The 13360-nt window shown below is 37.8% G+C and overlaps 1 protein-coding gene across 8 annotated transcripts in view; it reads right to left on the bottom strand.

The window, feature by feature from the left end:
• Positions 1 to 13360, bottom strand: part of Ralgapa1 (Ral GTPase activating protein catalytic alpha subunit 1) — a 233890-nt gene that overhangs the window by 5376 nt on the left and 215154 nt on the right. For 6 of the 8 annotated variants that reach the window (XM_013347173.2, XM_026781789.1, XM_005343718.2 and 3 more), the window contains one exon: positions 4392 to 4516. In XM_013347173.2, coding sequence (XP_013202627.1) covers positions 4392 to 4516 — 125 coding nt within the window. Of the gene's footprint in view, positions 1 to 3672; positions 3704 to 4391; positions 4517 to 13360 lie in introns of all 8 variants that reach the window. The other 2 variants (XM_013347178.2, XM_013347177.2) reach the window with 1 other exon arrangement.

Raw genomic sequence — 13360 nt, 5'->3', positions numbered from 1 at the left:
CTCTCTCTCTCTCTCTCTCTCTCTCTCCCTCCCTCCCTCCATTGCCTTCCTCTCTCCCTCCCCCTGACCCTCTCCTTCTCTCACTGCTAGCAATAGTAAGGGCTGAAAGACCAATGACAACTGTGATGTTGAGACCGTGAGCTCTGGAGGCAGACAGGGTCAGGGTACAAGGCTGACCTTGCCACCTGTGAGGTGCTCCTGGGATCATTCTTTCCCCTTCAAGGTTGCAGAGACATGCTGTGAGGATGTAATGAAAGGGTCCAGAGACTGCAGTAGGCACAGTGTCTCACACTCAATTATTACTTCATGAGTGTTCTATATGAAAACTTAATGAGTGTTCTATATAAAAGCTGAAGCCAGTTATTATTGCCACAAATTATGCTATTTAACTCAATTTTATCTACTGGTTAATAACATAAAAGTCAAATTTCCAAGTTGAAGATACTAAAAAGAACTTATTTTCCTGTCTACAATTTGGATTAATCCACTGACACACAAATTTGAGCAGGGAATACTTTAACATTTAAAGGATCCTGAGCTTAAAGTACCTAAATCAATGTCTAATTTTGATGACATGTCCTCCTTAAAGATTTAGGAAGACTTGACAGCCATACATTCTAAACTATCACACATGGCAACACTAGCATGGGAAAGAACAGTAAGACTGACATTTTCTAAATACACATATAAATACACGGTGTAAATATAAACTTATCTATATATACATATATTCATGTACATACATAGATAATCAAGTTATTAGTCAACTCATTAATTGTTAAAGAATAGCTAAGCTGCTAAAAAACAACTCAAAAATAGGTAGTATTAGGTTTACATATATTATATAGTATATGTAATTCCATATACTATATAATATTTTATGATTGATACAACAAAATTACTAGGACTAGAATTCTGGGTATATTTTTAATGGTGAAATTATGAAAGACAAACTAATTAGTATTTATTGTTCACAACAAAATAAGATTCTGTTCCTTAATATAATTTTATAATTTTAATGGCAAAAAATCCAGGTTAACATGAGGGAAAAATATGAATATTTTTGAACTATCACTGTAATATGGTCAGGAACAAGAACAATTTTATTTTCAAATTTACAGTAAGAAGAAATGTGTCATATATATACATATATTTGATATTTTCCACATTCATGCCTGACAAAGATAAAGCAAAATTTCCTGTAACTTTTTTTTAAATAAAGGACAAGAAAAATTTAATAATGTTTTAATGTAGTTATGGAAGATCAACACTGTGTGACATCACAGTATTTCCCTCAATGACCTTAGGGATAAAAATAATTTCCCTTAAGTTATCAGTCTAGTGGCACAGACAGTACATTTTGAGAAAACACAGTTATGAAATTTATGGATCAATTATATACCGAAATCTTTCACATCTATTTAAATAAAGTTACATGAAAATTTTTTTAGATTTAAATGTCACCACTATTAGTCGATTACTGTTAACCAGGAAATTTTAGATGAACCAAATTATATAAATACACATATACTCCCCCCCCCACTTATCCCCTCCCCAGTTAGGGAATGAGCTCAGCCAGGGCTCTGAGTCTGGTAAACATACATCTACCACTGGGCTATCCTTCCAGTCCTCTATGAATATAGTTCTCAATACCATTCCACTGAGTCTAAATAAAGTATATTACAGGGTTGGCTACAAGGAATACCTATATATTAGCATTCTTTAAGAACTTAATTTTATGTATATAATTATTGATTAGTATTATTTTATATACACAGGATATCTAAAGTTGATTCTCAATTGCAATAATCTGTTTCCTAAAGGGGGCAAAGAAACTTGATAATTAAAAAACTTGGTGCAAGCCTATATACAATCCTAGTGTTCAGAAGAGTTCAAAGCTAACCTGGGCCATGTAGTAAGACTCTTGTCTCAAAAAAAAAAAAATCAATAAACATCGTGCTATCTCAGTTTTGCAAAGGAGCAGTTAGGTCCCAATTGTTATGACATACTTATTTCAAAGTTTCTCATTTTGACTTAAAGTATGAAGGATTGTTTTCTATGTAAGAGGTGAAATATGAAAGGAAAAAAAATAAATGGAAGAAAAATTATTATTCAGGTACTATGTTTTGTAACTATAGTTTTTATTGTGTTGAACTGTGTAGTACCATTCTGATAAAAATTGTCATAACTATTAAAGTCTACAATAAATGATTAATATTGTTACATGTCATTCAGAGTTAGAACACCTTTACCAGAGCACATGTCTAATGGTCCAAAAGGCAGAGACAATTTAAAAGATTTTAACTTAAAAATTATAACACAATAATAGGTCCATGTTTAAATTCATATTTTTAATTATTGTTTAGATAACAATCACATCAAGTGTCACGTTGAATAAATTCATAAGAACATTCACACATTTAAAATGAAGTCAATGGAGCCTTGGATGGCTACTTTAACAACATCCTGTGCTAAATGTTCCGATGCTCAAAATGTCACTTCCTACGTGTCTACCTGCTAACTGTTCAGGAAATACAGCAAAAGTAAAAAGAACTTCAAGACGACAAACAAACCCTAAAGATTCGAGCTGGTGAACAGCAATAGGAGTGGAGCAGCACTTGGGAGCAAATGCAGAGAGCGAGCCCAGTGTGGAGCCCACTATCTCCTGACCATGGAACTTGTTGGCTACAAGGGACAAAGTCCTATTCCTATCACTTAACATGGCCTCACATCTCTCATCAGATGGCTCCATGACTGACAATGCCAATGCCCAGGTATACAAAAGGGGTTTTCATTCTGCCGTTCACTAATTCGCCTCTGATACCTTTCCTATCTTTCACCTTTTTTTTATCTTAATGCCAAACTGATCATTTTTATATAGTGCCCATCTATGAACATTAATCTTACACTTTTGATACTATTTTCAAAAAATTTCATCTCAGATAACCTATTTCTCTTTGCTAGGTCTTTTATTTTAGTTGAAAGGTTTCTAAATTCTTTGGCAAAATTACTTTTCGGATGGCAAATTAATTATTACCGGAAGGAAAACTTAAATTTCACTAATGAAACTTCAACTGAGAATTGCAATTCTATTTAAAAACAGATTAGGTTACAAAAATTGTTGTGTGTTTAAATTTATCTGCTATAAAGAGACAGAGTTGATGTAACGAGAATCGGAAGCACTATATTGTGACCAAGCCCCTATTATGCTCGTCCTGCTTCCCTTGACATCACCACAAGACCCATCCCTGGACTTCAGGTGCCCAGTTCAGTGCAAGGCACACAGAGAAAAGCCAACCATGAGTTCAGATATCTGGTAACAATAGAATATGTTGCAAAAATACAAAGACACACGAAGTCAATTCAATAGTGCTACTTTTCATGCTGAGAAACAAACAAACAGAAGAAGTCAATATAACAGGGCATAACTAGTTCAGTCAAGGAGTCGACCATTAGTTACTTTATCCCCAAACCATGTTAGTGTTTCATGCAGACCTGGGTTAGTTAGTATAACTCTGGGAAAGAATTTAGTGAAAACTTCTGAAATGTTTAGTATGAACCAGGGCAGTGTTAAGTCTGTTTATTGTCTGAGTTACAAGCACAGAGCTTGCTAATTCTGGAAAAAGGGAATGGGAGAAGAAAGAAGATGCTTTGGTTGACACTTTGTCTTACCTTCAGATAAACAGAACTGATACTTAATGATCTAAAGAGGGAAAATAAAATAAATGAAACAATCGTAAGGAGTGCAAGATATTACAGAATAGGAAGGCCACGAGTCATTTTTTTCTGATTTGTTTAAAATTAGTTAATTGTATTAATGCATTACCCTCTTAAAATCTTCAAATATCAAAACATAATTTTCTGTACTAATTGCTTCTAAATCTAGACTGGTTTAGCTTTACTTATAAAGTTAGAGATGATGATATCATATCTTTGGCCTTAAAATCTGATCCTCTGAAGTGGGGAGTTCCCTCTGCTTCAGAACCCCAGGAAACACAAGAGTCAGTGACTGTTATCTGGACCATGTATTGTTATGAAGATTATGGATTTTTTTTTTTTTTTTGGTTTTTCGAGACAGGGTTTCTCTGTGGCTTTGGAGCCTGTCCTGGAACTAGCTCTGTAGACCAGGCTGGTCTCGAACTCACAGAGATCCGCCTGCCTCTGCCTCCCGAGTGCTGGGATTAAAGGCGTGCGCCACCATCGCCCGGCTAGATTATGGATTTTTTTAAGGAGCCACATTCAGATAAAAGAAAACAAATTTACAGGCCAAACTCAAATAGTCATAAATAATATATTTCAATGATCAGAATTTTATTCAACCAAGATTTAGAAGAAAAGGGTATTGCATTTTGAGTTTGTAACAAGTAACCAAGACCTTCGTTTCTTCTTACCTGCATCAGAAGGTGAGTGATGGTAGGGAGCTGGAGAGAAAACCTGTGCTGCGAAGTCTTCAAATGTGGTTGGCTCTAAATGGTGCTGGACAATTGTTTGCAGGTACCGCGCTCTCTCCTCATAGCTGGTTCCCTTTTGTTAAGGATGAACTGAGATGCAGTGTACGCTGGGAGCAAGCACATTTTATGCGAGGACCATAAGAGTGCATCCTTACTTAGTGAACTGTTTCCTGTTCTTACACATGACTAAAAGTGCCCCTTCTTAAAGTACAAAAATGTACTTTTTAGTGGCAGTTTATTTCTATTGACTCCGTGACAATTGATAGTTTAACAGGAATTTACTAGAGAATAATTACACTGGCTTATTATTAGAATAGTTTGAGGAAAGATGCAACTGTTAGCTGGTCAGCCTGAGCCCTTCCTACCCTGTTAAGCAACATTCATCTGCAGATTTACTCCCAAAAGTCATTCAATAAAAGTATTATGCTGCATTTAAGATACTATGTCCCAAATTCTCCATTTTTTATTTGTAAAGTCTTATTGTGAAATTCCTACATATCTTCTTCAATTTTTAAAATCTCTGTATTTTCTCAACAATTGTTCTCCTTTTGAATGGAAGACTAGTGTTGCTATAATCCTTGAATAACTCCATGCAGTTACGATAAATGCATAGCTGAATCTGCGTGTCAGTAAAAAATACCCCATCAATTACAACCTGGAAACAAGCGGGAGTATTTGTGAGGAGTCTACGGGGCTCCTCACTACTGTCCAACAAAGCTTCTACAGGGCACTGACACTGACAGAGAGAGACTGTACTCCGATCGTACCACACATTATTCCCTGATATTATTGACAAGCAACCAGTACCCTGAAGTGCTGTTGCTTTTGAACAACCCACTCCAGGCTTCCTGTTTCAGCAGGTCTGATTGTGCTGTTAGCATAGAAAGGGCAAGAAAGGGAGAGAATATTTCTGTTGTTCATGAAAGCAACTATGGAAATGGCTGTCAAAGTGTAGAGCAGCAGGCAGCAACAGACAATTATCAGGAAAAAACACATGTCGACTTGGAGTCGTACAGTTCCTGAACCGAGAAACCACCTAACGTTTCTTCTTCAGGTTTTCAGTTCTCCTGCTGCATTTGGTGACATTTACATAGGGACAGTGAATAAACAAAGACAAAGGAAATGCACACAGACATTTACATAGGGGCAGTAAAAAATTCACACATTAGTTTTTCTTTTTCATTGCTTTTTTTTCTCCCCCTAAAAGCCATTTCAGTATTTCTGTCTTAAAATTTTTATTCTCTTTTAAAAATTATAACTCAATATTTCAGTTCTATAATTCTAGGAATTACAATTCAAACTAGGAAAAATCATTTGGGAGCTAATTTAAACTGATAATTCAATGGGTGATATTACGGACAGCTATGTTTACAAAAGTTTAATAAGAGGTGGTGAAAAGCTTGCTAGTTAGAGGCCAGACTGAACACCATTGGGACTTGACTTTGATGAATCATTTGCTTTTTTAATGGCTTGTATTCTAGCTTCTTGGATCACAATTTATTTTTGTGTCAAATACTGAAATAACCTGGATGCTAGCTCTTTATAATCTATTATTTTCAATTCTGTACATTGCAGCTGAACTCTAAAAGAATTTTACTTCTGAGATAGCAGCAACAGGGTAAGATGTATTAAAATGACGGTGTAAGGAAGGGTTTTATGGAAGGATAGCAGACATTTATGAGGCAAACTTAAGATGGAAACGTAGCAGAGCACGTTTCTAAAGAAGATGTATGGTTCTAAATGGAGGAGGATGAAGCTGACTGCTCAATCTAAATAATACCACATATCTCACAACTTGTTGGAAAGTACTTTTTTCATTGGGGGAGATTCACAGCTGCCGAATTTTCTGCAGTTAATAGAGTCCTTTGATTCACAGCAGTGCCCCTTGTACAAAAAATACTGGCCTTTGTGTATTACCAGAAACTAATTTTCTATTTGGCTGAAAAGGGAAAAATGGGGTTATTGCTTCTCCCTCCTACAGAGCTTTTCATTATGCCTGATGCACTCAACTTCTAAGCTCTTCTGAGAAAAAAAATAACTGAAGAGGCAAGAGGTAGAAAAGTGAGCTTGTTAGCACATTAGAAGTGAAGTATCTTGGTGGGCCCTAGAAACTCCCAGTGGTGTGTTAACTTATCACTCTATGCATGCTGGCACTGATAGTCTCCCAATTGATCACTCGCTTTTCGCACCAAAGGTGCTGCCAGGAAGCAAAGGCTGAAGGCCCACAGGAGAACAGTCTGCTATCAAAACAAGCTGTTTTTAAAAGTCTGCTTGAATGGGTAAAAACGCTTCATGAAAAGCAGGGTGGAGACAGCTACCTGCTTTGAAAATGCTCTACTTTAGTGGGTCTATAAATGAAATATTTTACTTTATCTTATTTAGAGTTTACATAAAAAACTAGGCAGAAAAAGCAAATGTTAATAGTCTTAAAACAAGGAGGATCGTTCCATTGTGCCAAATTTATCAAAGCAAAAAAAAAAAGATTAGGTAAATAAAGCACAATGAAAGGTAACCTCCTGTACTATATAAAGTAACTCTAAGCCATAACACATAGCCCTATAAAATGGGAGGAGCTCCAGAATCTAACATTTTATATAAAATACACAATGCATTTAATAAAAACAGACTTCTTAATTTTGAGAAGTTTAAGTCTCTGTGATGAAAGAGTAGCTTTTACACAGGAAACTCACCACATATTAGGACAGGCTAACACCCAAACTTTCCTTTTTGTGGGTTAAGTTCAGAAAATACTGCTAGCTTGGTAAATACTTCCAACCTAAAGGAACCCATCTTCTAAAAGTGAGTATTCTTTATAGTTCCCCTTTACGAGTGCTGCAGTCAAATTAAGTAACACAAAAATGAGCCAACTTAATCTACTGTACAAACACCATCACAAGTTGTGGCTCAGAAAACATATAATTAGGAGATGGATAAACCTGCACCACAGTCCTGGATCCATACTTTGTGACTGCAATGATTACAAAGCTCTAAAGAGTAGCTTTAGCATCTGAAGCTGTAATCAGCACCTGAAGCAGCTAATGCCTGTACCTCTTCATAAGAGATCCTAAAGACTCTTAAAGAGGCAGCTCTCTAGGGAAGAGTTATTAGTACCTATACGTTGGCTACACAGACTATGGGGCTAGCAAAAAGAGAACAATTCAAGCTACAGTCATATTGTAATTGAGTGTCGTAAGTAGCATTAAAATTAAAACACCGAAATGAGTAAGATGATAAAAAGGTGAAGGGGAACTAACAAAAATAATCAGAAGCAAAACTGAACTTAAAGTGAAGACCTCAGCTGAACTCATAGAAGTGTTTGTTATAAATTTTAAGACATCTCAAGGTAAAATTATCTTAAAAATTTGATAAAGGAGACTTAGTTGGTAGGAATCTTTAATATAGTAGTAGTCTACACACACACACAAACATAAACCTCATCACTACACCCCCACCACACCCTTACACATATCTGCACCCTTACATAGGCGCTCACACCTACACAATAGCCCTACAATACACCCCACCACAACACTCCTCTATACCCCCATCCTTACACACTCCCCACCCCCACACCCCTATACCTACATACCCACCCCCACACACCCTTACACCCTCACCCTACATACACAATCACATCCACACCCACCCTTACACAACCTCACACCCATCACACCCTTACAGATACACTTCCCAACACCTACACACACACACACACACACACTTCACACCCACCCTTACCCACACCCCATGGCCACACACTGCTCCCCTCCCCATGCATACAGGTGGTACAATCCTAGCACTATAACCACCCACGAATCCTGTCCTTATACTTTCTGCAAAGCAGAAAAGGAAAGGGACATTACAGTTCTGAACATGACGAAGGATACTACACACATTCTGTCACAAAATAGTTTATTTTTTTTCTTTTTTTTTTTATTGAGAAAAGGAAAAAAAAACAAGTTTCCACCTCCTCCCAGCCTCCCATTTCCCTCCCCCTCCTCCCACCCTTCTCCCCCCTTCCCCCACTCCTCTCCCCCTCCCTCTCCAGTCCAATGGGCAGTCAGGGTTCCCTGCCCTGTGGTAAGTCCTAGGTCCCCCCCCTCCGTCTATATTTAGGAAGGTGAACATCCAAACTGGCTAGGCTCCCGCAAAGCCAGCACATTAAGTAGGATCAAAACTGAACTTCATTAAGTTTACATTAGTAGACATTTTGAGTAATTGCTTTTAATTTTAAATTTCAAGACACGCTGTTAAGAAACTAGAGACCAGCTTTATCCTGACCCTGGAAGAAGTATGAATTCTCTTTTCTACAGTTTACAGGGACATCACCATCTGTCCTATTAACTTTATCAGGGCTTTAAAGAATATAAATACACTGTAATCCAAAGGTCCTTCTGTATCTGGAGTTGAGAATTATTTATTTTCATTGCTACTGTAGTACAAACGCTGTTATATATTTCTTGAACTTAAAATTTATTTAAAAGTATGTCCATATTAATGAAATATGGACTGTGGCTGGATAAATAGTTTCAATGAGCTTTTTAGTAATTATAAAACTCAAAGTAACTCTTCATCTATTCTACTGGACAAATTCTCCTTTGTTAGCAATGTAACCAATATAACATTACATTATTTTTGCACTAGTTTTAATGTGTAAATTAAAACGAAGAAAACATTAAGCACTAAATATTTCCATTTTACTAAACTGCAAGGAGACTAGACTAAAAGGGAGGTTTGTTCTTAAAGAAGTTACAACCTGGGGCTGGAGAAATGGCTCAGCGGTTAAGAGCACTGACTGCTCTTCCAGAGGACTTGGGTTCAATTCCCAGCACCCACATGGCAGATCACAACTGTCTGAAAATCCAGTTCCAGGGGATCTGACACCTTCACACGAATGCACATAAAATAAAGATAAATAAATCATAAAAAATAAAAAAAAGCGAGACAGGAAGACATCTCATTAAAAAAATAAAAGAAGTTACAACCTTCAGTCTCTACAATTTTCTTTTACTCTTTTGAGACAGGGTCTCCCTATTATGTAGCATTGGCTGTCTGGGAACTTGTTCTGTAGACCAGGCTGGCCTCCAACTTCCAGAGATCCACCTGAAAAGTTTTGTATGCACATGCACTTTAAACACATATACACAGAATGAGTAAAACAGAATTCATGTGTCACGAAAATTATAGTTGTAAATACCAAATACTTTTAACATTGATTACTTTTCTCTTTTATGGTTTAATGACTTATCTCCTAAATGGGGGGGGGCACCACAAAGATAGTTTCTTTTAAAGGAAGCCTGAAGCTGGTATCTGTTATCAATGGCAGTCACACGGAGGGATGTAAAGCGTGCTTGGGAATCGCCATCTTAGGCAGCTCTACACTCAGCCTGTGCCTTCTCTGTAGCTTTGAGGAGTAGGAGTTCCTTGCCTCTTCTCTGTATTCCAAGAATATTATCCCAGGGAGAATTCTGACAGAAACCATTATTTAGAAATTCTGACTACTAAGAATGAAAATAGACCCATATCTATCACCATGCACAAAAATCAAGTCCAAATAGATTAAAGACCTCAATATCAGTCTGAACGCACTGAACCTGATAGAAGAGAAAGTGGGAAATACTCTACAACACATGGGCACAGGAGACCACTTCCTACGTATAACCCCAGCAGCACAGACATTAAGGGCCTCATTGAATAAATGGGACCTCCTGAGACTGAGAAGCTTCTGTAAAGCAAAGGACATTGTCACTAAGACAAAAAGGCAACCCACTTCCTGGGAGATCTTCACCAACCCCGCAACTGACAAAGGTCTGATCTCCAAAATATATAAAGAACTCAGGAAACTAGACCGTAAAAGGCTAACCAACCCAATTATAAAATGGGGCACTGAGCTGAACAGAGAATTCTCAACAGAAGAAGTTCAAATGGCCAAAAGACACTTAAGGTCATGCTCAACTTCCTTAGCGATCAGGGAAATGCAAATCAAGACAACTTTAAGATACCATCTTACACCTGTCAGAATGGCTAAAATAAAAAACAATAATGATAGCCTTTGCTGGAGAGGTTGTGGAGAAAGGGGTACACTCATCCATTGCTGGTGGGAATGCAAACTTGTGCAACCACTCTGGAAAGCAGTGTGGCGGTTTCTCAGGAAATTCGGGATCAACCTACCCCTGGACCCAGCAATACCACTCTTGGGAATATACCCAAGAGAGGCCCTATCATACAACAAAAGTATATGCTCAACTATGTTCATAGCAGCATTGTTTGTAATAGCCAGAACCTGGAAACAACCTAGATGCCCTTCAATGGAAGAATGGATGAAGAAAGTATGGAATATATACATATTAGAGTATTACTCAGCAGTAAAAAACAAGGAATTCTTGAAGTTTGTGTACAAATGGATGGAAATAGAAAACACTATCCTGAGTGAGGTAAGCCAGACCCAAAAAGAGGAACATGGGATGTACTCACTCATATTTGGTTTCTAGCCACAAACAAAGGACATTGAGCCTATAGTTAGTGATCCTAGAGAAGCTAAATAAGGAGAACCCAAAGAAAAACATATAGGCATCCTCCTGAATGTTGACCTTCATCAGGCGATGAAAGGAGACGGAGACAGAGACCCACGCTGGAGCACCGGACAGAAATCTCAAGGTCCAAATCAGGAGCAGAAGGAGAGAGAGCACGAGCAAGGAACTCAGGACCGCGAGGGGTGCACCCACACACGGAGACAATGGGGATGTTCTATTGGGAACTTGCCAAGGCCAGCTGGCCTGGGTCTGAAAAGGCCTGGGATGAGGTCGGACTCGCTGAACATAGCGGACAATGGGGACTACTGAGAACTCAAGAACAATGGCAATGGGTCTCTGATCCTACTGCACATAATGACTTTATGGGAGCCTAGGCAGTTTGGATGCTCACCTTACTAGAAATGGATGGAGGTGGGGGTTCCTTGGACTTCCCACAGGGCAGGGAACCCTGATTGCTCTTTGGGCTGAGGAGGGAGGGAGACTTGATTGGGGGAGGGGGAGGGAAATGGGAGGCGGTGGCGGGGAAGAGACGGAGATCTTTAATAAATAAATAAATAAATAAATAAATAAATAAAAAAAAGAAATTCTGACTACTGAATGAACAATTGTATTGGAGAGTGTTATTTAAACTGCACTTTGAGTTGTAACTTAAATAACTATAATCTGAGTACTACTTAAATCATTAGCACCAACTGGTCAATAAACATGCTATCTGTAAGACAGCTTTGTAACTTGTGCTAGGTACCAAAACTACAATGATCAAATGCATGGCCTCCTCTGCCTCTGCTCCTAGACATCAGTCTCTCCACAGGTCTCATCACAAAACAATGAAAACACAGATAAACATGCACAGAACCTCTACTCTACAAAATGCAACAGCAGCACTGAAATCCCACCAGAATCTACTCCTCAAAGTCAGTGACAGAAAGGACTTTTTCTCTTCTTTCCTTTGTATCTTGAGTCAGGGTTTTAAGTAGTCCAGGGTGGCCTAGAACTCAGTGTAGCCAAGGATGAATGTTTATTCAGCAATAAGTCCTCCTTGCTTTGAGGAGGACTACTGCAAACTATACAAAAAACAAAGCTGCTGCTGAGCCAATGTGGGGCCAGACAGCTGGTCTTTAATGGAATGCCTCAGTACTCTTTATATCCAATTTCACTGATCTGTGTGTTTGAGGAGGAGACAAAAAATTCTAAGAGCCATGTTATCCCAAAGATGGCCAAGACAATGAGCATTAGCGAAATTCCGAGGCTGTTCTGAAAACATCTGTTTGTGTCTCTACACTATAATTATTGTACATATATATATATATATATATCATAGTAAAAAACCCATATTTGTCCTAAAATAAAAACTAAGAAAAGAATTCAAGTAATATTTAACATTTTAGTTTTAGAAGGCCATGGTATACTTTTATACACTGTGAGGCAAAAATCATTGAGTAGCCTTGAATCATGAAGATAAATTTTATTGAGATGTGCAGTATGTGTAAGTACATCTTACAAATACATTTCAAAAATTTCATGTTACTATTAATCATAAAGTACTATGTGAGCCTGACATATAAAGGGCATCTCAAGCACCCGATGAACTAACAGGACTATTCATTTATAAAATGAATGTAAACGACATTGTTTACCTTATAAAGCAATGTCTGGTAAACTAGTGATCTGGCTGGGGGAAGGATATTCCATTTTTTTCCTATTGTACTAACTCCGCTGTGAAACATGCAGTCTAGTTCACTTGCAGTGAAAACAAATTCTCCTAAATATCATAGTTTAACTGCACCACCCTAGCAGAAGTCCTTCTCAAAGAGCCTGCAACAGGTTATGATCAACTGTCTGTTTTCTGACATCCTGTATTAATACAGTTCTGTAGTAGCTGACTATCTACACCATTAGGAAAAGCTGTGATTTGTCAGCACGGACAAAGCTGGGCTTTAATCCATCCTTTAGCCACACTGCCAAGTCCGCATTGTTTTCCCTGCGTCTCAATTAGAGATAGGCAGGACACCTGGTACTTCTTTATCGGAGTCCCATGGCTGCCAGATGACTCAAAATCCATAGCAGGTGCTAAGGCAGTGTGAGCATAGCCCATTGCTGAAAGCTGGAGCGGAATACATTTGTACCATATGTAATTGCTCGTAAATCAGTCAATTACTAAATGAAAACATTAGAAGAGTTGATAAGTCCATTTCTACCAATGTTCATATAAATACATTAAGAAAGATTATCCTCAAATAAATAGGCTTAAAAATTCAAACCTATCTGAAGTCTCTGAAAATACTTCCTGATTTAATAATCATTGGTGATTTCCCAATGTCACTAGTATGACTACCAAATATTTATATATCCCTCTCCTACCTTCAAAAAAAGGTG

This window comes from Microtus ochrogaster, chromosome 1 (genome assembly GCF_000317375.1).
Source record: "Microtus ochrogaster isolate Prairie Vole_2 chromosome 1, MicOch1.0, whole genome shotgun sequence".
In the NCBI taxonomy this organism is placed as follows: Eukaryota; Metazoa; Chordata; class Mammalia; order Rodentia; family Cricetidae; genus Microtus; species Microtus ochrogaster.
Note: the sequence above shows the minus strand (reverse complement) of the source record. Positions and strands in the feature narration are given on the sequence as shown.